General features: G+C 43.7%; 1 protein-coding gene and 1 long non-coding RNA gene across 5 annotated transcripts in view; both read left to right on the top strand.

Moving 5' to 3' along the window:
• The window catches only part of ATRX (ATRX chromatin remodeler), an 86,488-nt gene extending 68,520 nt beyond the window's left edge, over positions 1 to 17,968 (top strand). For all 4 annotated transcript variants that reach the window (XM_055727799.1, XM_055727798.1, XM_055727800.1 and 1 more), the window contains 7 exons: positions 1,062 to 1,239; positions 2,630 to 2,824; positions 11,101 to 11,250; positions 12,404 to 12,529; positions 13,462 to 13,557; positions 14,083 to 14,211; positions 15,030 to 17,968. In XM_055727799.1, the coding sequence (XP_055583774.1) occupies positions 1,062 to 1,239; positions 2,630 to 2,824; positions 11,101 to 11,250; positions 12,404 to 12,529; positions 13,462 to 13,557; positions 14,083 to 14,211; positions 15,030 to 15,308 (1,153 nt within the window). In that variant the 3' untranslated portion in view covers positions 15,309 to 17,968. The remainder of the gene's footprint in view (positions 1 to 1,061; positions 1,240 to 2,629; positions 2,825 to 11,100; positions 11,251 to 12,403; positions 12,530 to 13,461; positions 13,558 to 14,082; positions 14,212 to 15,029) is intronic.
• LOC129737447 (uncharacterized) lies at positions 2,831 to 8,067 on the top strand. Its single transcript, XR_008735313.1, has 2 exons — positions 2,831 to 5,785; positions 6,240 to 8,067. It is a non-coding gene; the product is annotated as an uncharacterized LOC129737447 (long non-coding RNA).
• Positions 17,969 to 23,540: the final 5,572 nt, after the last annotated feature.

Genomic DNA, 23,540 nt, shown 5'->3' with positions numbered 1-23,540 from the left:
CCCTGTTTGTTGTTTTTTTGTGACTTGTATTAGCTTAATGACCTCTTAAGGCTAGGCAAATAAATACCACAGTATTGTCAGGTGCAGAACTTGCACAGAAAATGTGCTACAACAATCAGTTTCTGGTTTCCTGAGATTACTTCCATTTGCACTGATCCATACTTGTTCAGTGCTTGCTTGCAGTTTTCACTCTTGTTTAGCTTGAAAGCAATTTGGATCGGAAAAGAGTCTTTTTATTACAATTACTTAAAAAGATTTAAGGACCTAGGAATGTCAGAGCCCTGTGGGGTCTGGCCAGGAGACAGCAGTCACTTGTCCAGGCAGAAGCTCAGAGCCCTCCCAGCTATCCAGAATTGTCTCCCAGCCATCCAGTGTTCATATGGGATGGGACTTCCAAGGCTTGATTTGGACTGATTTGGCTAGGTAGGTAGATACAAACCTGTACAAGTTTGATGAAGTTAAGGAGCTTCACCTTCCTAGATTTGTTCAAAAAATAAAATACATAGTTGCAGTCATTTGTAATGTACAGGAAAAAAAATAATTAAATGGAACAAAGTAAACTAATTTGGTGTTAATACCTGACAGAATAAACTATTGAAGAGTATCTGTGAAGAGCTCATTTTAAGTTGAACCTGAGTGAGATGGTATTCAAAAAAGTAAGCAGATACATCAAAGAGACAGTGTCATTCTGGAGTTATCCTGGAAGTTTGCTAACCAGGAAACAGTTTCAATAGCATGGAATATGCCTGTTTAAAATTATGGTTTAATTTGATATAACTAATTTTATTAGAGTTTGAAAATGCAAACCCAAAAATTTTTTCTTACCCGCCAGTTTTTGTTAACAGTTGGTTTGCAGAAGGCCCTGATCTGTATTTCTGGGAGTGTGTGTTTTGCTACAAGTGTTGTCCTTGTGAAACCTGCATCTGTTTTATGCTTAATACAATATTTTAATGACGTTTTTGAGTTATTTCAGTGTAGAACAACTCCATAGTAACACAGCAACATGGGAACAATAGTTGTTTTCCAAAATACTAAAATTTTGCAACTTTTCTCTGTTCCAGAGGCCGCTTGTTTATTATATCCACTAAAGCAGGTTCCCTTGGAATTAATCTCGTGGCTGCTAATAGAGTAATCATCTTTGATGCTTCTTGGAACCCATCGTATGACATCCAGAGTATTTTCAGGGTTTACCGCTTTGGGCAAAACAAACCTGTGTTTGTGTACAGGTTTTTGGCTCAGGTAGGTTTCTGTCTGTTATTTTTGTGAATGCTCTGGTCCTGCAATCAAATTTGTGGACTGCAGCTGTTTGGACTGTAACTGCTTGGCCTTGTGGTGGAGTCTGTTGTGGTCCACACTGATCCCGTCATCTTCCAGCCCTCATCTGATAGCAGTGTTGGGCCACTGAAAAAGCTCTTGAAGGAAGGATTGTTAAAATAAATAACAACTGAAATTTGCTGTTAAGCCTACCTTGTTTGGCACTTTGTGTAACGTGAATTCTGGAACTCTAGCAATGATTCATGTATCCAGACTCTGAACAATGTTCTCAGCTTTTTTTAATTTGCACACCACTAAAAATTTGTAATTGAGTAGACTGCATAAGCATGGTGGTTGTTATGCAGTAGGCTTGCTTGGTGTAGCTGTCTTCTACAGACCCCTGCTCTGTGGGCCCCTGACAGTCCAACTGGAATGAAAATACAGGCAGCTGGAGAATTTTTTATAAAAAGGCATCTAGTCATGATTTGAAAACTTGTATCACAACCTACAGATATTAAAGATGTGTAATAATTCTGATGGTCACTGATTATGCTTTATTCCATTATTTCTGTTAGGAAGTATCTTACTTCATCTAGTCCTTTCAGGTGTTACAGAGTATTCTGAAGACCTTTTCCCAGTAACTGATTAACTCTTGATCAAGTCACTATTTACTTGCCAACTTAAATAGATGACTTTTTGTAACATGGTACTGTCAGACATGGTTTTTTTCTGCAGGGTTTGGTCTATTTTTGTCGTTTTCTATGTGCACTTTTGAACTGTTGATATCCTTTTTAAATTACGATGTTCAGAACAGGCTGTGCTGTTCTCATACTTCTCATAGTCATCATCTTTTTTTTTTTAAGTAATTTTCCTTTTTTCATCAAGGGTCTAATTTTTTCTTACACAGCTGCGATGAATTAGCCTTCACTGCTTCCCTTTCCCTCTCCTCTCCACCCCAGTGATAGGGTATCTGTTTTCCTTTTTCCAGGCTCCTCAAAGCAGCAAAATAAAGTACCTGCTGTGGAAATTGCCATTTTTTTTTTGGTCATAATCTCACTTTGGGGAATTGAAGTAGAAACTGATCTCTTCGAAACCCTACTGAAATAATACATTTCTTACTCTAGTCAATAGCTAGATGACATCTGCCACACACACAATTCATACTACTTTGTGTTTGCTTCCAGGAGGCTTGGGTTTGTTTTTTTTCTTAGGAAACAAAGTGTTTTCAGGTGACTTTGTAGATGGGGGGTCAAAGAAACAAGGGAAATAGAGCACTGTTATGTTGTTATTCTAGCTCTTTTACATGTATTAATTTATTTCCTTGTATAACAAGATGGTCCAGTATGTGTATGACAGTGAGTGTCTTGTTTCCTAGGGAACAATGGAAGATAAGATCTATGATCGTCAGGTAACGAAGCAGTCCTTGTCTTTCCGGGTTGTCGACCAACAGCAAGTTGAACGTCATTTTACTATGAATGAACTTACAGAGCTGTACACTTTCGAGCCAGATTTGCTGGATGATCCTAATTCAGAAAAGAAAAAGAAGAGAGATACACCAATGTTGCCAAAAGTAAGTTGATGCACATCACTAGGAATTACATGCTATAAAAATAACGTACATCTGTTTAAGAACATAGGGTATGTGATCTTGGAAGGAGAAGAGTGCTGTGTTTTCACTTTAGAGCAGTATTTTCTCACTTCAGATGGAGGTGAATAGCAGGTAACAACAATAAAATACGTCATTAAAATAACGGATTGTGTAATGAGCTGATAACAGCTTTCCCTTTAATGTAGTCGACAGAATAAGAAAAAGATCTTAAGTTAAAAGACAGAAGTTTTAGATCTGAATAAACAGAAATACTTTTTCACACAATTTGAGTGAATAGAAGTTTTACTGCAGGAAACTGTGGAAGCCAAGATTCAGATCAGCAGCTGAGCAGCTGCTGGTGATAACCTTAGCATTACCTCGATTTGTGATAACAAATCTGTGAGGTGACGCTGTACTTCAGGGTCTGGTTTTTATCTACCTAGGTGAGCCTTCGTAAGAGCCAAATTCATCCATGCTCTCCACTGCCAAGCCTTTTTGGGTTTTAGTTCCTTGTATAAGAATTCTTGCAGGGACCATTAATGGAGAAACAGTAGAAATAGTGGAAAAGTTGTACTAATTTACCATTCAGGTGAGGAAAATCGGACAAGCTAAGATTTTATTATCTATTTTTAGTGTTGCCAGTACTAGTAGAGACATTTTTGTTGACAAGCATTTACACAACTTAGTGAAAATGCTGATACTCTGTACTCTGAGCCAGTACGGAGTAGCCATGTCAGACCTTTTCCCAACTTGGTGCTAAATGAACATTTAAGACCTCAATGTTTTTTTTTTCACTGAAGCCTGCCTAAGTGTATTTGTAGGGGATGTGTTGTGTGTAGTAGTGGTTCTTTGTCACTGCTCTACGTAGTAATAGTAGGGACCTGAAAATTTACTAACGGAATTTAAAAATAAAACCCGTAACATTTACGGTCAGACAGGAGGAGCCTTCAGGGGAAAGAAAACTGGTTCAGTTATTTCTTTTTTTCCAAGTCAGTTTGTATTTAAGATTGGGCTAAGGTTTTGTAAGGTATTTTATATTCTTTGTGTACGTGGTCTGCTAAAGACTAATTTGTCATTAAGCTGTTGTGCAATTATCTTTGCGTCTTACCAGGTGAATAGCTAGTAAACCGTAACAGGTAAATGTATGACTCACAGGTAGGTAACGAGTTAAATTTTTGAGTTACTGCTGTGTTTAGGTCATTGTACAGTGTCTGGGTGTGGGCAGGGAGGTTTCCCAGTTTGTAAATCTAGTAATTTCCAAGGAAAAATGGTATGTTTTCCATTCTAGACTATCTGTAGACCACTATAATATAATAAATTGTGGTCAGGCATCGCACTGGCATTCTTAATAGTTAAGCCAGTCTCTGAAACAGTCTATTAGACCACCTACAGTGTCGGTGCAGCTGCCAGGGGGATTTAAGAAGTGTTAGCCCTGTAAGTGTTAGTTGCTGTTACACATGCATTTTAAAACCCTTGAACCAAACTTTAATGACTGTATCTAAGCTCATTTTATTACAGTGTTTCTCACTGTAAGCAGTAAATTGTAGATAACTGAAAATTTTATTTACTTTTTTACTGTGTTGTACATTTTGGCGTATTTTTTTTTTTACCTCCTAAAACATTTTCCTTTAGGTTGTAATTAATAGTATTGATTTTATCTTTTTATGTTCTTAGTCATTATATAGCGTATATATATATGTGTATGCTTCCACAAACTCATAGCTAATGCATCACCATTTGCTGCTGCTTATTTTTAAGAAAATTAAAATAGGTCAAAACCCTGTGAAACAATTCAGTATGTTTACTCAAAGCGTTGATCAATCCAATGCAACAATTACATTTTGAAAGTTACTTTGTTTTCTTTTACAATAATAAATCTGTTAATGAATAAAGTATCATGCAAAAGAGGAAGTTCAAACTCGAAACTTACTTTATCATGGAGTTTTAAATAGCTCCATATTAATTCCCTTCCAACCATCACTGTCAGGTTTCCCAGTTTGTAAATCTAGTAATTTCCAAGGAAAAGCGGTATGTTTTCCATTCTAGACTATCTGTAGATCACTATAATATAATAAATTGTATTTATTTTCTGAATACAAGCTTTTAACCAAGTCCCTGGCTGTAACTAGAGCAAATCTGTGTACTGCAGTGCTCTGGTTTTTCTCATGGTTTTAGGAAGCGATACTGAATGGAATTTTGTCCTTTTGAAGATGTGCCTCTTGGTACATACTGTGTGCAACTTTGTAATCCTTTTTTTTTTTATTATTATTATTTGTTTGTTAAAAAGACTGTAAATCGTGAGGTAGATTTATCTTATTTTAGCCATCCCTGGATTTATTTGCTGAAAGGAGGGCTTTGCGTTCCGGATAGCCTCGCAGAACATGGGATGGTAGCCACTAACCTCCGACCACTTTTTCCCTTTCTCTGTCCCCCAAATTAATCTCGGTACCGGGAGGAATCATGCTGGCTGCGGCGTTCCCTCAGCTCGCAGCGCTGGGTTGGGGAGCGGCAGTCCGTGTGGCGGCGGTCCATGGCTCCCAGTGCTCGCCCTGGGCTGGCCACGTGGGGTGGCTGCTGGTTTCATGGGCCATTGGTGTGGTTGTGGTGAAAACTTCCTCAGCGTGTTGGGGGGGTGGGGTAGTATTTCTAGAAATGTTAATAAAAATGACTAGTTGTCATCGTGTAAAGTAGTGCTTGCGATCTGGGCTTTGGGCAGGAGTGCATCTGTCCTGTGGGGCCATCCAGTGTGCCTGAGTGACCAGTTCCCGTGAACGAGCCAAGGTGGTTCAGCCAAGGAAGAGCACCAAGCGAGTAGTTACGCGTAGGGGGGCGTCTCTGCTCGTTCGGCATCGACCCACCGTGTCTGGGCGAACGGCGCTTGGCGCTGAGGCAGCGAGCGAACTGTCACAAAGGAATTTGTACAGGAGAACTCTTTTTCATTTGGTACTTATGCTCACTACTTTGGTGATCCCGCTTCTCAAAAATGATTTTTGGCTCCATTTATCTTCCCTGGGAAGCTCAGCTGGTTGGGACATTTCCTTTTCATTTTATCCACTACAAGGTTCTTGCTTTGCACCTAACTGAGCTGTTCCGGTAGTTGCAGTGACTCCTTCCTAGATTCCTGTCATCCATTTAATTGAATTGTGGCTCATGCCTTATTTGTAGTACTGTGAGTTTTAACTTTTATTTCCTATTTTGTCTTTTTTTTGATCTGGCCAGTTCTCTAAAATCCTACATAAGCAATCACACGCGAGTATCAGCTGTAGGAAATCCCATAGTGGTTGTTATGCTCTAAATTGTGCAAGGTTATTCATTCAGAAAGTTAATATTCCTTGTTTCTGTGTGATTGGAGCAGTGATGCGTGATTTAGCTTTATAATTCTAAAACTACTTAACAGTTGAATGAATTTAACAACGCAGCATTTTTCCTAAAACATTGGTTAAAAAGACTACTGATATGCTTATGAAAACTATTTAATGTAACGCCGATTAATTATGCGGCATTTGGAGATGAAAATGTCCTTGAAGATCACGTTGAATGATGCTGGGCTGGTTTGTTGGTGGAAGGTCTGGTACCCCCTGCCCGACCTCTGCAGCCCTCAGCGGGACACAAGGGCCCCCAACACGTCATCGTGTTACTCTTCCGTCACCGAGCTGTGAAGGCTGAGCTGGCTCTTCAGAATCACCGGCAAAGCCAAATAGGCGTTGAGGCTAGCGGAAGGCTTTAGTTCTGCCTTTTACAGGTTTTGTGTATAATTGTCTCTCTGTGTCTTCAGGCCTCTTCTGCATCTTCAAAGCATAGTCTGTTGGACGGTGTTACCGCCGTGTCATTTCCTTGTTGTGTGGATGGGACGGTGAGGGATTACCTCTGTAATCCTTAGCCTGGCTGTGAAATGCACAGTAGAAACAGGTAAATAGACTTCGTGTCACCTGGAGACACAGCGAGGCTCTGCAGGTACCGGGTGCCTGGGATCGTGGGTAGAAAGACGTTGGAAAATACGCGTGGTCGAATTGACCCCTTCCAAGCGTCTGTTCGAGAGGGAATTCTGAATAGGAATTAGGTGAAATATTTTCCGTCTTTTCTCCAACCATCTATCTGAGCATGAATGTGGAAGAACCTGGACGGATAATAGGTTTCCTGCTGGATGTCTGCTAAGGCTGAGAGCTGCCGGACTTTGAAGGTTCAAGGCATTAGTGGGTACGGAGCCAGGAGTCGCCTGTGTTGAGTAGGATAGTTTCAGAGTTGAGCGTTCTTTGGAAAGTGTATTAAAACTAAGAGCTACAACTTCTTTGATCTAAGAAAAAAAAGGTTTTAAATTCTTTTGCTTTTAATGGGTTAGGAGAATTCATTCTATATTGTTTTAAAAGTGAGAAGTAAAGCCATTCTGTGAGTGAAGAAACAAGTGCCACTTGCTTTTTAAAAGATAGCCTTGAGAATTTTGTTTCTGCAATAATCCAAGTTTCAATCAAAGACCAGTTTCCTTGGGAAGATGTTGAATGTTGCTATTTTATATAAGAAGTCACACAGCAAATGTGCCGTACGTAGTTTTCCTGGAAGCTTATCAAAGTTGCGTGTCAAGTTTTAATTTTAGCAGCAGTTTAGAACGAGACCTTCAGGCTGCCGAGAAGTGCTGAGGAGCCAGTGCCTGTGGTTCTCGGGGGGAAAATGCCCGTCGCAGACAGCCGTCCCTTCGTAGTGCCGTCTGCCCTTACCCCTCTGAAAGGGCTTCTGTGTCTTGAACATTGTAAATACTCGGGTTTAACAGAATATTTGTATTATGAATGTTGTTCACATGAATTACTAGTTTTAACTTCCACTGCTTGATTTCATTCATCCGCTACCCTTGTCGAGTCGAAAAGGACTACTTCAGGAATTTGGTCCAAAAAAAAGGTGTGACAGATGTCTTAAGGCTGAGTAATCAGTCAAATTTGCTGTATTTAAGTATAGAAATAATTACTGTATATAGTCCACGAGCTATATGCAAATGTGATGACTCATTATCTAACACAGAGTAAAGGCGTAAGCAGGTTTTGTTACTATTTCCATAGAGGAGTAGCAATTCAAAAGAAGAGCTGGTGTAAAGTGAGAAAACTCTGCGTGATGTATTGTGATTGTATTTTGGGTTTTACGTTTTACTTTGCTGTGAATTGAACAGCGGACCTGGAGTCCTTTTTTGAAATCATTGTGGTTTATGACTGGGCTGTTGTTTTGGGATTTTTCTTTTTTTTTAAAACAGGCTCTCCCAGACTCTGAACGGTCGGCTCCCGGAGGGTTGTGTACTGGGTAGACTTGGCCGATACGTAGGTAAAGAGAAAACGTTTATTAGCCACAAGTACCGCTAGTAAGTTAAGCGGTAAGCGCGGTGCTCGCCTTGGCCAGTGCGTACGCCTGTCGGAGCGGTACGTGTGCGGTGGGAGCTGGGCAAAGGCAGAACGGGGGGGCTCTGCGCGTCCCTCGGAGCTGGCACTGTCGCACCCTCTGTTCCTGGCTTACTCTCCCCCAGATCGGCGTGTTCACTGGCTTAGAGTCACAGTCACATTCTCTATGTGAAATAAAAACTTGGCTCAGTTGAGGTCATGTCATGCAGATTGGAAAAGCAGATTAAAATAATAGTTCAGATTCAGTTGGATACGGTATATAATTATTTTATACTACCTCAGGACATAGCCAGGGCATGTGTTTTACTGTAGTTCCGTACTAGGGGTCAATTTTGTGAATTTGGGAAGGCTGTTGATCTCAAAATTGGAAGAATTTGCTGCTTATTTAAATTTATTTTTATTTTTAACCTTGGTTTTAAATGTTCAATTGGTTGAGGAAAACTTGTTTGTAACTTACAATGTAGCTTACATTCCTTCATGGAAGGTTTCCTTTCCAATACATTTATCTCTCCATAGCATTTAATTTCCATCAGGATTTTAAAAAGACAAACCTTTTTTAAAATTCAAAACCTTTTTTCAGTGTCTTAATTTTCTTCATTCATCACCAGGACTTACCTTAAAGCTTATAAACCAATAGATAATCATTTTTCTATCAACAAGCTAATCAACGAAAAGGAATACTTATTCTGATAATTTTTTTTTGTGTAAGATGAATATTCTTTTAATTGTAAAATTAAACTAAATGGCAGTGCCTTCCATATCCCAGTTTTCAAGCTCCATCATTAAAGTTAACACAAAATGAAGTTTAGACAAGGAAAGCAAATACACAGTTGGATGTAATTTAAGCCACATTTTGAAGACTCTGCTGGCAGAGTGAGTGTGGATTATATTCCAGTATTGTTTTTCAATAATAGTGTTACCATGGAAATTGATGCATATGCATGTCCCGGAACCCTCCACACACTGATATACAGCTACGGTATGCTGAGAGCACTTTAATTGCATTAGCTTACTTCTGTAGTATCCTCTTCTTCACCCACTTCCTCTAGATGTTTGTGTCATACCTGTTACTGCATCCCTCTTCTCTCTCAGCTTTCTCGCCCATCGCCCCAAAACTGCCATTATTTCTTCCTTGTGCCCATTAGCCATGCAGATAGTGCATTGAGGATTTGGTTGAGGAGCTGGGGAAGAAAGCCTCGATTCGAATTTAGAGAGACCAGATAGCCCAAGGATGAATCAAAGACTAGTTTATATAATTGGTTAACATAGTTGAGTTCTAAACACACAGAGGAACAAACAACTTTCTGCAGCTGTTGTGACAAAACCACCCATCAGGACTTCCACAGGGTTGCCAGTGGTGGTGCAAAAATCTGTTCGTGGATCCGAGCCGTTCTTGCCAGTTATTGTTCTGTCTGGATCGTAAAACATCAGGGTAGGACAGTGTCACCCCTGCCTGTACAAGTGCCTGGCAGGGTCAGGGCATGGTGTGGAATGGGTCTGCAGGTACTTACATAATCCTGCTGCAAAATGTATATTCAGTGTATTCGCGGTCAGTCATTTCAGGAGTGGTCCAAAAGTTCAGTGGGATAATGTATTATGAATGTTAGGTTGAATGCTGAGGTATATTGGAGCTTTCTTAATCTGGCAAGCTCATTACTGATGCCAGTGCATTCATAAAACCCCACGTTCAATAGTTACCCCTAAAGGGGACTCCTGCCACACAGCACGAGCAGTTCTTAATAGTCTTACAGAGCATGTTTTCCTTCATCCTTTGCAGCATCACCTTTATGTTAACACAGAGGCGTCATCTTTGCAAAACGTGGAGGCTGGAGTGTTGACTCAGTAAGAATGAGGACTGCAAAACCATCGCTACCTGCCTTGAAATGCCAGCTTTTCACATTGATTTTTCTCTTTTTATTTCACTTTTGAATGGAGATAATGATTTATCATGATGTGGCATCTGTAGTCCAGACAAAGGGCAGTAGCAACTTCATGTTTTGCTTAGCAGCTAGTTTGGTTTTCCTTTATCTAGTAAATGTTCAATGTGCTGGTAAATCTGCATTTCAAAAAACACTAATAGGATTTCTGTATAATTTTTTGTATTAGAAATCTTGGACTGAACGCTGAGCTACATTGGAGCTTTCTTTTATGTATGTGTGTATATATGTAAAAAAAATACAGATCTATGTATATAAAATGTTAGCGTGCCCGTGAACAGAACCTTCGCAATCATTTGCCGTTATAAAGCACATTGTAAATACTTTGGTTCACCTTCAAAAGCAATTAAGTATTAGGGGTATTGTGGAATATAGAGGTCTGAATTGCAGCCTGCTGATGCAGTGTGGTTTGTAGCAGTGATTTCACCTTCTGGACTCCAGGTGGGTGCAGGACTGTTTATCTTGACGTTGTATCTTAGCAGTTTGAAGAAAGCAGCCTCTCCTGTTGAATGCTGATGGACAGTTGATGGACTAAAGTACTGCTTAGTGGTTTATATCCAGTAGAGGTGCTCTTTGTGTATTATAAGTGCAGATTATTGATAGGTCCTCTCAGGTATCCAGCCTGAGCAAAGGAAAACTCATTGAGCACATTCCATTCTTTTTGGGTTCTTAAACTGCATTTATTATTGTGGAATCTGAGTGCATTCCTGTGGTTCATTAAGTGATTGGACTGTCATCTCTGTAACAGATTGTTAATCCATTACCCTCCCTCTGAGGAAAATTGTGCTTTTACATTATTTTTTTTTAATTTTCTTTTGCTGTGAGGAGCTCTGAGCTGCGATTTGTGAAATTGGGTCAAAGCAGTAAGTTAGGCATGCACAAGGAAGAAATACAGTAGAGCTCTAGAGTGACTTCTCATTTTACTGTCTCTTCATTTGAACAGGATACAATTCTGGCAGAATTGCTGCAAATCCATAAAGAGTATATAGTTGGGTATCATGAACATGATTCACTCTTGGACCATAAGGAGGAAGAGGAGCTCACTGAAGAGGAAAGGAAGGCAGCATGGGCAGAGTATGAAGCAGAAAAGAAGGTAAAGCTAGCTGATCAGGTTTACACATACGAAAAAAACCTTTCCAGATTTAGGTGCCACTCACCTTTTTAAGTTTGTTTTGGGGAAATCGGTTTTTTTATTGGCCAAGAAATTGATATGTAAATTTTGACATAGGACAAATGGAGATACCATGTCTTGTTCGCTCTTTCAGTGCTGGTCTTTTGTGTGTCTTTTCTTTTTTACTTCCATTTAAAAATTATTTTCCCCTTTACACACACATTTTTTTCTATTACATATTAAAACTCAACTGGTGTCCTCTGTAATACTTCTCTTTTACCATTGGAGGGAAATCTCTAGCTCCATTAAAGGTATACATTGGATTTCAGAATCTTTTGCCATGATCCCCCATATAAACATCTGCTGGAAAGGACCTGAGAGCTTGCTTCCCCCCCGCCCCCCCTTATTCCCTGTGTCTTGTTTATTTGATATTTAAGCAGGTGGTGGAATGAAGAAAATTGTAAATTGGGTACAGGTTTGGAATATTTTTATTGTAAAAGGAGTATGATAACTTGTAACTGGAGACTAATAGCAGAAAATTCCGGGGAGGACGAAGATCTGATCAGTAAGCTGAAAGCACAAAAAGTGAACGTATAAATGGCCACTGACCATCTTGAGTGAACAAATGACAAGCGAAGTATGGAGTATTGGGAAAAGAAACTGGAAGATAGAGTACACTACACCCTGAAAATTGTCCTGTGAGAAATCTGTATGGGAGATGAGCTTTATATTCCTGCTAATAAACTACGCATTTCACCTCTCCAAAATCTGATTACAGTCAGGTCAGACTCAATGTTCAGTAGTGGGCTTGAAATGCTAAAAAAAAAATGCATCTTAAACAACCTAAGATACACTAGTAAGTCTTGGTCATTCATTTTTCTTAGTATGTGCAACAATTTTAAGCTAAATTCCTGTATTACTCAAGACTAGAATTTTTGTTCCTCTGTGATTAGAATGTCCTTCTGAATTGAGGTCTGGAAAGGGCCTTTGTTTCACTGAGAGGGGTTCGCACAGCGTATGGGGCTTGTAGCCTCCTCCAAGGGCTGGTTGTCTGCCTCTGGTATTTCATGGGCTATTATAGAAGACCATGAATTATCAGAGTTACTAAAATACAAGCGCATTTTGTGTTTTTAAGGGCTTGACTATGCGTTTCAACATGCCAGCTGGGACCAATATGCTTCCCACAAATTTCAACTCTCAAACACCATATATTCCTTTCAATGTGGGTGCTCTGTCAGCAATGAGTAACCAACAGCTGGAGGTGAGTAGGAGTCGCAGGTATTGTAACATGTCTGTGTGCCGTAAGCGTGTGGTTTTTTACGTCACAAATAATGGGTAGTGTTGTTCTTAAATATCTTGATATGTAATTGTATCCTGTTTCTAATAGGGTATTTTTTGGTGTGTGTAGCTATATTGACATCTGCCTTGTACGCATATAAACCCATTCCTGTGTAGTAGCTCGGGATCCTGGAGGGTGAAGCGCATTCTTTGCAGAAATTAATTACCATACCTAGCTTTCTGCCTCCTGTCCAAGAAGGAATGGGAGAGAGGAACGCGTGCTGTGTTCCTCAGTTACCTCGGGTCCTGGTTTGCCACCTCGGCTGAAGTTGCTGAGGGCGTTTCTTCCTCACGAGATGCCAGCTGTAAACTGCAGGAGCTGACGCACAGTTGTCTTACGGTACCTGCCGGTGTCTGGTGAGGAGTCTGCGCTAAAGAATGTAACACCTCCAGTAAAGTGTGCAGGCCAGGGGGCCCTGTGCTGAGTGTGCCTGAGGAATAATGCACAATAAATGCTAGTGCTAGGCTAAAATAGATAATGTAGCCTAATAGATAATATTTTGAGCACACAGAATGAATTGAAACCGTGACATCATCAAAGTCAGTATCGCAGAAAATTTGCCTAGGTAGGAATGTAGCACTCCTGTGATGATCTGAAAACCTTTGGCTACAAAAATAGGGGTTTTAAATACTGTCCGTTGTACAGATTGGCAGATTTATACCTGCTGTTCAGTCAATGTATGCTGAAATCCAGTTGCGTGAAAGCTTAGGCTCATTGACTTGTGCAAATAGAGAGAGAAGAGTAATTAAGGTCTAGGTACGCAAGGCAAAGATGAAGAAAACTTACAGAAGGTTGGCAAAGAAACGTGTTCTTTGTATCTGTTCTTTACATTTATTTTTTTGGTGTTTTCTCAGGACCTCATTAATCAAGGAAGAGAGAAAGTTGTGGAAGCAACCAATAGTGTAAATGCAGCAAGAATTCAGCCCCTTGAAGACATTATTTCAACCATAGTGAGTGAAATGGGTGACTAGGTTTAGATCAGGAGATGGGAAAATGTTAAACGTATCAGGCAAAGAAATTACTGTTACGTATGGTCATTCAGCTAATTAACTGCTTTATTAACTAATATAATTTCCAGTTTGACGTTTATTCCTGCCACTTGTAGTTACCCTTAATGGTGTCTAGATATTATGGACCTTGGAGGACTGGCAGTTTAGATCTGTAATTAGAAAATGCCAGTTTTTCTACAAATAACAATAATTATACAGAGATGAGAACGTATTTCCTGTATCTTATCCTTACCTGTCTGTCGTGGTCTGCCACATTTCTCACTTGCTCCCAATAATCTAGAGGTATATCACCTTAACGAGCAGTTAGAAGAACTAGTAACTCATAGTTCCGATTCTGGTGAAGTATAATTTTGCATTTTGAGAAACTGGGCTGTGTGTTTAACTCTAGGTGCACCTCTGTTACCATTACGCTTTTGTTAAAATGACTAGTGCCAAGAAGGTTTTGGTTTTGTTTTTTCTTTTCAGTGGAAAGAAAATGCGACGCTCACAGAGAGCCAAGTGCAGGCCCTGGCACTGAGCAGACAGGCGAGCCAGGAGCTTGATGTCAAGCGCCGAGAAGCCATCTATAACGACGTCCTTACCAAGCAACAGATGGTAAAATAGCTACTGTTTATTTGATCAACTGTCCATGTTTGAACTGGGATGCTGAGCATGGACGTGCCTGTGTGTGTTCAGGAGCTGGAGTATGTGTGTGGGTACAGGGGTGGTGCTGACAGAACGTGTGCTGCAGTGGGTTGGGGGTTGCTGGCACTGCGCAGTGGTGTACGTGGTGTCACATCCGGAGGTGGTGACCTCTGCAGCGTGTTGGGTTGCGTTGCTCAGCCTCATCGAAGGAGACTCCTTCAGAAGTTCATTTAAAAAAAGAAGAATACCGGATTTTTCTGTAGAAGCAGTTTGCTTGAAGGTCGTGAGGCCTTCGAGAGAAACCTGATTCCCAGAGCTCAGGAAGGAACTTAGGGAGCACTCATCTTAGAAAGCGTCGGTAATGGGTTTTTAGCTTAGAATTACTTCGCAAAATCCAAAAGTTGCCCAGATGATGTCAATGGGAAGAGCCTTCTCTAAGGCAAACAAACATTTAATGACAGTCCTCATGCAGGGCTTTCCAAGGGAAGGTAAATGGTACCTGATACATAGCGTTGTAACTTATACCTGGGAATCATTCGTAGTATTGCTGTAGCAACTTATGTAAACGCTGCATGCGATACAGTAGGCAAGTCATTAAGAGAACTTAGCCCTAAATGGTGTTACTAAATGGTTTCTACAGTAATCAGCTTGTGAATACCAGCACATTAGTGATGGTGATAACAATGGTGCTCTTTTCCTTCAGCCATGCTATCCCTAACAAATTGATTTTAACTCTGAACTTGATACGCGGGTCACGCTCTTACAACAGCTTTACTTTCCCTTCACAGTTAATCAGTTGTGTTCAGAGGATACTTATGAACAGAAGACTACAGCAGCAGTACAATCAGCAACAACAGCAGCAGATGTCTTACCAGCAAGCAGCAATGAGTCATCTCATGATGCCAAAGCCACCAAATTTAATCATGAATCCTTCCAACTACCAACAGGTAGATATGAGAGGAATGTATCAGTCTGTGTCTGGTGGTATGCAGCCACCACCGTTACAACGAGCACCACCCCCAATGAGAGGCAAAAGTCCAGGGCCTTCCCAAGGGAAATCAATGTGATTTTGCACTAAAAGCCTAAAGGATTGTTAAAATCAGAGAAAGAACTTTTATTTTTTTAGGAATCAATGGCTTAACAGAACTCAACTGTAAAAAAAAAAAAAAAAAAAGTTTGGTTGGTCCCCTTAAATGCCATGTTCCATATTAGTGTTTCAGCTTTGTTTAAATAGGACATAATGTTTTCCCTGTTGTCAGTGATGTTGCCTAGAATCTTCTTACATATGTTGAGTACAGGAGATAACAAGTTGTTTTCAGTGAAAACAAGTCCTCCCGTAACAGTAGCATCTCCACAGGTTTCCTGTCTAAACTCCTATGCTTGCTTTTAGTAGCTGCGAAGCTGTCAACAGATTTGAGAAGCTTAGGAAGGACTGCAGGTCTGTATGCTTCAGTATACCATATGTCACTTGTAAACAGCTGAGTTCTTGATTAGAGTTGATTCCTCAAATTATGGAATAGTTTTCTGCTTACCCATTTCTTTATATTAGTGTGAATATTATAACAGGAGTAGTCTAGTTTCCTTTTGACTGAGGTCTGGACTCATACTATATCACCTACGCTGAATGAAACAGGAACTGAAAATGCTCTTTGAAACAGAATTGAGTGCAATATTCTTAAATACTACTGCTCTGAAATTTTCGAGTCGTGCAGTTACATAGAAACTGTATACAGCCTTAAATAGCGACTTGGGGAAGGTGATTGATTTTCCCTAGTCTTCTGCCATTTTTTATTTTCAGTTTTATGTGATGGAATAACAAATGGTGATCTTAGAGTTGGCGACGTTTTTCCTTCACGCTGATTTACTCTGTGCGGAGTCCAATACAAAGCACATTTCTTTTAACTCCTTAATGCTGGTGCTACTGTCTTTTCCCATTGCCGGCAATGGGAGACGGGCCAAGAAAACTAAATTCCTGGTATTTTGGGGGTTAAAATAGGGATGGTGGCCAGGGTCAAACCCTGTTATATGAACAACTTTAAAATGGCAGAACCATTGCCCATTTAAAATCGATACAAAGAAAGTGCTGTGGCAACTTCCAGAGCTGCCAGAACAGTGAAATAACTTTCCCTCTGTTCGGTAAGAGTTTTGGTTATGCACTCCTCCCTGTTCCCTTTCATTTGTGTGAAAACTTAATTTAGTACATGAAGAGCTTCATTATTTTTTTTCTTTTTTTTTGGTTCTGTTTTGGGGTTTTATTCAATCTAGACTGGAGGTGAATTTCTGGTTTATTATATATCATTAGCACTCTTCATCCACACTTTTTGTGCTTGTAAAGATCTAATTAAATACAAATAGGGCCTTTCTTTGAATATAGTTTGGTTGATTCTTCCCCCTGAAAAAAGTTTATAACCTGGGGGTAAAAGTAAGCGACAGGAACATCAGAGGCAATGGTGTATGGACTACGGAGAGCTCTGGAGAAATGATCGGATGGAAGCTTTTGCTCCAGATACTGCTGGACTCTTCTGACTTGCTGACACGAACTAAAATTGTTCTGGTTTCTGGAAGGTTTCTTGCAGGAGTTTGAGTTCTTGCCCTGAATGGACAAGTGGTTTTTGCATATGAACATGCAAATCTTGCGCGACATTTCATTTTGTGACTGAAACTTGGTTTGTGATCTGAACAGTTTGTTTGATCTGTTGCAAAACCAGCTAACACGTTGCTGTCTTGGACTCTTTTATTACAAGATAACCACAAAAGAACCTCAGTATGTTCTAGTGCTTTGCCAGCTCTGCAATTAAATGTAATTTGGGGCCGGGGGGAGCAAAGAGAGAGGTATTCACACTAGAAGAAACAAAATGTGAGACTTTGAGACAAACTTTTGAAGGCAAATGTACTCTGGGCAACTCTCACCAATATTCCTACGTGTCATGAATAAGAAAAATACTTTCTACCAAACCTGGGAATGTTCAGTGGAGTTTTACAGTAACTCAAAGACTTAAATGTGGAAGTTTTAGGCAACATTTAAAGGCACATTTTTTTTCATTCTGGACAAACTACGGATAACAGAAGACTAACACAGAAGAAGAAATCAGAGATAAGCATTGAAATAAAACTTGGACCACTTTGCATACATGTTTCTCACTTGACATTTTAGCTGCATAACAATGTGCTTTGAGTATAACATCAAGCTTTAACAAATATTTAAAGACAGAACATAAATCAGTAAGATAATAAAAGGCTCATTTTTATATTTGTTTTAGATGTTTTAACTAGATAAAATGGCTTAAGATGACGAATAAAAATGTTGCTTGTAATACAGTTTTGCCTGCTAAATTCTCCACATTTTGTAACCTGTTTATTCCTTTTGATGTAAAGCGTTTTTGCTTAGTATTGTGATATTGTATATGTTTTGTCCCAGTTGTATAGTAATGTTTCAGTCCATCAACCAGCTTTGGCTGCTGAAATCATACAGCTGTGAAGACTTGCCTTTGTTTCTATTAGATGGCTTTTCAGTTCTGTATTAAATATCTTAAGTACTATAGAAAAGGTGTTCCCTCTTCCTATAAGGCTGTTTTGTAATATATATTAGGACTGGAAATGTGTTTTTAAAGAGAAGAAGCATTCAAGTATGACGATATACTATCTGTGTTTTCACCATTCAAAGTGCTGTTTAGTAGTTGAAACTTAAACTATTTAATATCTCATTTAATAAAGTGACCAAAATACATCAACGTGCCTTGTGCTACATTGACAAAAGAGCATTAACTGCGCAGGACACGGGCTGAGAACGTGTCTTCCGAGCGCTGCGCTGTGAGTTGAAGCGCTCTTTACCCGTTACTGGACGTAGCCGTTAATTCCATTTAGCGAAAACAGTTGCAGTCCAGGTTTTTGAGTTCTGTGAGTGAGTAGTAGCTCCTGCAGCCAGCCTGCCTGCTAAAAACGGAGGGTGAGTTGTCACCCGGCACTGAGACATTGTTTAAAATGGAGAGTGAGTTGCTGCCCGGCAGTGAGAAGTTGTTTAGAGTGAGGTGGAGTTCTACTTGGTCAAATTAGAATAACCTACTTGCATAGTTCAGCCTCGTAGTTATTCTTCTCCCTTTCTTAGTTAGTAGATCCCACCTGATGGGCAAAACCTCCTTTCCTACGCCAAAAAAAAAAAGACAATTGTGTTTTCAGTCTGCCCCCTATGCTCGTTCCCTGGACTTGGAGCTTTCCTGGGGGCTCCTGGCCAGTGCTGCAGCCGGGCGGCTGCCCCGGCCGGTTTGTGGGAATTGTGTCTGGTGTGAGAACTGTCACATTGTGCTGCAAGGGGCAGCGTGGGCGACGTGGTTTTAAATACCCGTGTGACTTTTGACTTGATTAAAACCTTGGGCAGAGGGCAGGGGAGGCTGGTGGCGGAGGCTCGTGCTGGCTGTGCCTGTTGCAGCAGGGAGCGCCCCGGGCTGTGCCCCGCGTGGCACCGGCTGGGGGCTGCTCTGGTGCTGAGCAGCGACCTTCTGGTGTGGGGGTGCTGAGAGCTTACCCGGGGGGGGCTGCCTTAAAGCAGAACCCCTCTGAGCAGGGTAAATAAGAGTAAATCCATCAGTTCAAGCAAAAAGAGTTTGAGAGTTCGATAAATTTTCAGTATTTATGGGCAGACGAATATCCCAAGTATTCCCAGCTGGAGATGTTTGGAAAAATGCCAGTGTTGCAGCATCGGCCACATAACTTCCCTTCCCAGACCCGCTCAGGTGCTGGAGCAATCCCGGTGCACCCCTGTGCTGTGGAACCTGCCCCGGACACCCCTAGCGCTGAGCACCCACGGGACACCACCGAGCACGCCCTCGGAGAGCCACGCTGCGGCAAGAGGCCGGGCGAGCTGCGGCCTCCGAGGTGCTGCAGGGCCGGGAGCCGCCTGCAGCCATTGCCCTGGTGGCCGCGGACCGGGCGCGCTGCGCCAAGGGCCTGGAGTTGCGCCTGCTCCTGCTCCTGCCATTTCTCACCCGGCCCCAGCGCCGGCAGCTGCTCTGCCCGGCGGGGAGGTGGTGACGGCAGGAGGGTGTTGGGGAGGGGCTGAGGCCTGGCACGGAGAGGCTGCCCTGGGGGGGCGGGGGGCTGGGGTCACCCCTTGGGGCTGTGCGCGGCCACTTGCGCTGTCTGGTCTCCAACGCCACCTTGGCTTCATGTTTAACGACTGGTGTGTGCAAGAACTATCGGCGGCGTGGAACGCATCACCAATAGCTGGGGCGATACCCAAAGCGGCATCCCGTGACACAGCTACATTTGTAATTCAGTTGCACAAACCATTTCTCTCATTTCCCCGCATTCTTGCTGACGCCCGTTAGCAGCAGCGCAGGGGACGCTGCGTCTCGCGCGGTGACCAGCCCAGCTCAGCACGGGCATCCCAGTGCTGAACACTTGCTGGTGCGGTGAAGGAAGAGCCTGAGCCGCCTTGGTGGAGTTGGCTTTGCAGATGCCTTTCTCAGACTTGGCCAGCACAGGTGTGAGATTCCATCCTTGGTAATTTCCAGTAGGAGAATTTAACATCTCCAAAGCAGTTACATGGCTTTGGGCGGGGGGGGGGGGGGGGAAGTCTTATGATCCCTATTGCATGACTTGGTCCTCTTGGTTTATCATCTTTTGCGATTCCATGTCATGCTGCCGACTTGGCTGCTGGCAGCGGGTGGCTCAGGGGCTGCGGGCGGTGCGTGTTGCTTCTCCCCTCCTGCAGCCTGTTCTGTCTTTACCTGAAAAGCAGCATCAGGAGCTGTGTTTGTACAGCATCAGCCCCAGAAAGCACCTTCCCCGCAGTGCTGCTGGCTGCGTCCCTGCTCCGTCCCGGGGGCTGAGCTCTGTCCTGTGCCTCCACCTCCGCCAGCTGCCCGGGGTGCCCACAGCACCAGGGGAGGCAGCGCATCGCACCTGTGTTGCCCACTTGCTCATGGATTACTTTCAGCGCAGGTGCTCGCTATGTTGTCTGCCATCCAAGCGCAAGGCCTTGGCGCTGCTTCGTCCTCCGAAGAGCAGAGAAATAATTGACTCGCAGCTGCTCGTTAATAATGACACCGAGATACCAGGTAACCCCAGTAACACCCTCGGTGTGTTGTATGTCCTGTGGCTTAGAGGGAGCGCCCAGTAACCTCACTGTATTTCCTCACAGCACCTCAGGCACTGCAAAGCTTTCGGGATTGAGCTGAAGCCGGACCCTGCCCTGCAGCCTGCTCCCCGCGCCAGGACAGTCGGTGGTTCAGCCAAACCCCCGAGTATGAGGTGACTCCAACGTGGGGTTGTGGGAGAGGACATCGCCCTTTAGATGAGGCACCCAGCGTCATCTAACACCAGCGCTGTCCCACTGGGCGCGGGTGCCTTTGTCTCACCGTCAGCAAGCCTTTCAGCCCTTCTTCTTCGGGGATGCTCCCCCCTGGGGTGCCCTTTCGGGAATGTCTCAGCCACTGTCCGGCAGCTGCGATGTGTCTCTCTGCGATGGACCCACTGCCAGGCGGGGCAGCACCTCACCAGACAGGCACCTTCTCTGCCTTTCAGTGCCGAGTTTCTGGATTCCCTCCATAGTTCTGGGCTGTCCATCATGTTCTCCAGGGAAGGGAAGTCTCTGAGGCCTCTGCTCCTTCCCCCCTATGGAGAAAGGAGCCCTGAGCCACACGTCCCGCTCAGGAGGGCTCCCCGCAGGCAGTGGGGTCTCTGCAGGGATGTCCTTGAGGCCACCTGTGCATTGCCACTTGTAGGCTTGTCTCCTTGGTCCCATCTGCGACCATCCCCATGTGTCGGACCACGTGCCAAAGCTGGGGAGCTGGGCTTTTCCTGGGTTGGCGCTGTGCTCTGCTTCGCACCATGTTGGCCTCACGCAGGGGGTCTCCCTCCGTTTCCGCACCCCTCCACAGTGAGACTCGAGAAATTACCCAACCCTTTGCCACCGACCTCCTTCCTCCTGCTTTGCACAGCTGTTCCTGGGGTAAGGTTTCCCTTTCGGTGTGCCCACCCCTCTTGGATGGAAGGAGAGGGGTTGAAAGCAATGCCTTTTGTCCCATTTGCTGTGGTGTTCTCAGACCCACGGCTTTTTGTGTGTAAAACAACACTGGGGGTGAAGGGCACAGCAGGGTTTCTGTGGGACCGTGGCCACCCCTGCACCAGCTGCCATTGCCTTTCCTTTTTTCAGCAGGCCATGGTAACTGAAGCACATGGCAACTCCATGAGCTGAGATCCCAAACATACATCGACGTTTCCTTTTGCTGATGTAGGAGAGAGTCTCTCAGGTTGATGCACCGCCAACATGTTTTCTTCTAAAACTTTCCCAGCCAGAGCAGGGCAGCCCCCAGGGCCGCTGCCACGGATGCACCCAGCCCCGTACGCCGCTGCGGGGTCCACCTGCCCAATCCTGCCAGAGCCTCCGGCCCAAGGGGCGGCCGGTGTCCTCAGGTGGCTTTTGCCCAGCAGAGTGGCAGCTGGTGGGGCAGCGACTAGACGAGGTGACCGGCTGCTCTGCTGCAGGGACGGGACGGAGAGGTGGCTGCGTCCACCTGAGGACACCCGCTGTGCGGCACCGACTGCTCCCTGTGCCACTCAAAACGCAGCCAAAGTCTGCGGCTGTTAATTCTGCTGCTATTAAGCTCCCAGGTCAGTAAGATTCCTTGTATTTTTAAGGATTTTGTTGAACGAGAAGCAAACCCAGTAAATTTCTGCTGAAAGCAACCATTGGGGTGAGACTCAGCAATGCTGAATTCCCCCTTTAAAGAACGTCCCACATCGTAGATAACACCAACCTTCACCAAGGGGTTTCCAGTAAATTCTTTGTGAATCTTGCTGTTTGCAAGTATCGGGTTTTTGAACTCAGATCCTGGGAAGGTGTTTTACATCATCCCTCACACCTGTGCATCCCTCTGCAGCAGGAGGCTCTGCTGGGGCAGCTCTTCAATTCGGGTAGCGGATAAATGAGACCATTGTGTTGCCCCCACGGGCCAAATCAGCTCCCTTCTGAGTTGGTGAAAAATGTACTCGGCATTGCTGAGATCGGGTTTTGACCTTCATTTTGAAGAAGAGGAGCAAGATGTTAACCACTGGATTTATCTTCAAGTGCAACGGAAAGCCCTGGCTAGAGGGAGGCAGGATCATCCTGGGGGCAGAGTGAAGCTCGAGGTCTGAGGGATTTCCCTTCGCACGGGGGAAGGTCAAAAGGACACTTTAGGACACTTCATGAGTGATCGTGCTCCCGACATGGTGGCTGAGGATGAGATGTTTCAGCAGTGACTCAGAGGAAGAAGGTAAATAAACAGTTTTTATTTCAAACACAGGATTAAATTCCATCATGTCTGGATCGCTCAAGGTAAAGCTCCTGTAATCTCCCCGTTGTGATCCGCAGCCTGTCAGCTGGTGGCTGCTGGACCCACTGCGCCCGGCACAGAGCGGCTGGGGCACCGAAGGCTTGCGGCAGGGACGTGGAAGGTGGCAGACAGGGCAAGAGATAGCCAGGAGCAGAGCTGGGCACCAGGGCTGCTGCTCTGTTAGCAGCACAGCTCGTGAAGAAGTTGGTGAGGATCATCCCCAGGTCAGTGAAATCATCCTGGGAATTCACGGACTGAAGCTGGAGAAGCTGAGATTTTACCTCCACTGCTTTGCAAGGAGGCGGCTGAGAAACAACACTGTGAAAAATGCCATTGTGATACAGAAAACCCCAACTCAAAGCCACTACATCTGTATCTGTATGTATTTTTGCATGCTCTGGAGAACCATGTTTCACACCAACCTCTCCTGTGCTGCAAAGTGCCTCTAGCAACTACATGCTCCTGCTCCCATCATGTGCGAAAAACCCTCTGCTGATCACAGGGGACAAAAAATAACCTGGGATCATTCCTGGAAGCTTCCCCTGCAGTTCTGACACCCCGGGCAGGCAGTGAGGGCAGATGTGCAGCACAAGCGTCACCGCAGCCGTGTTGGGGTGAGCTGCAGAGCAAAACCTCCAGCACAAGCAGCCCCAGCTCCCCGGCACAGCGCTGGCAGCAAGTGGACATGCGGGGCTGGCTCGGGGCTGCCGAAACGCTGGTGGGTTTGGCTGGGCCCAGCAAGAGGCAGGAGCTACCCTGCAGAGGAAAGGGGATGGGACTGTGTGACCAGGCAGCTTCTGCAGAGGACAATGCCACGCAGCCATGAACATCCAAGCACTGCCCACAGGGATGATTTTCATCCACAGTAATTGCTTGAAAATGAGGTGGGTTTAAAATTGCTTTTGCTCCACTTTTTCTTCACTGATTTTCCATCATGCTTCAGGTAAGTCTTGTGTGAGGTGTGGCAGTTTCATTGCAGGAACA

This window comes from Falco cherrug, chromosome 15 (assembly GCF_023634085.1).
Source record: "Falco cherrug isolate bFalChe1 chromosome 15, bFalChe1.pri, whole genome shotgun sequence".
Lineage (NCBI taxonomy): Eukaryota > Metazoa > Chordata > Aves > Falconiformes > Falconidae > Falco > Falco cherrug.
Note: the sequence above shows the minus strand (reverse complement) of the source record. Positions and strands in the feature narration are given on the sequence as shown.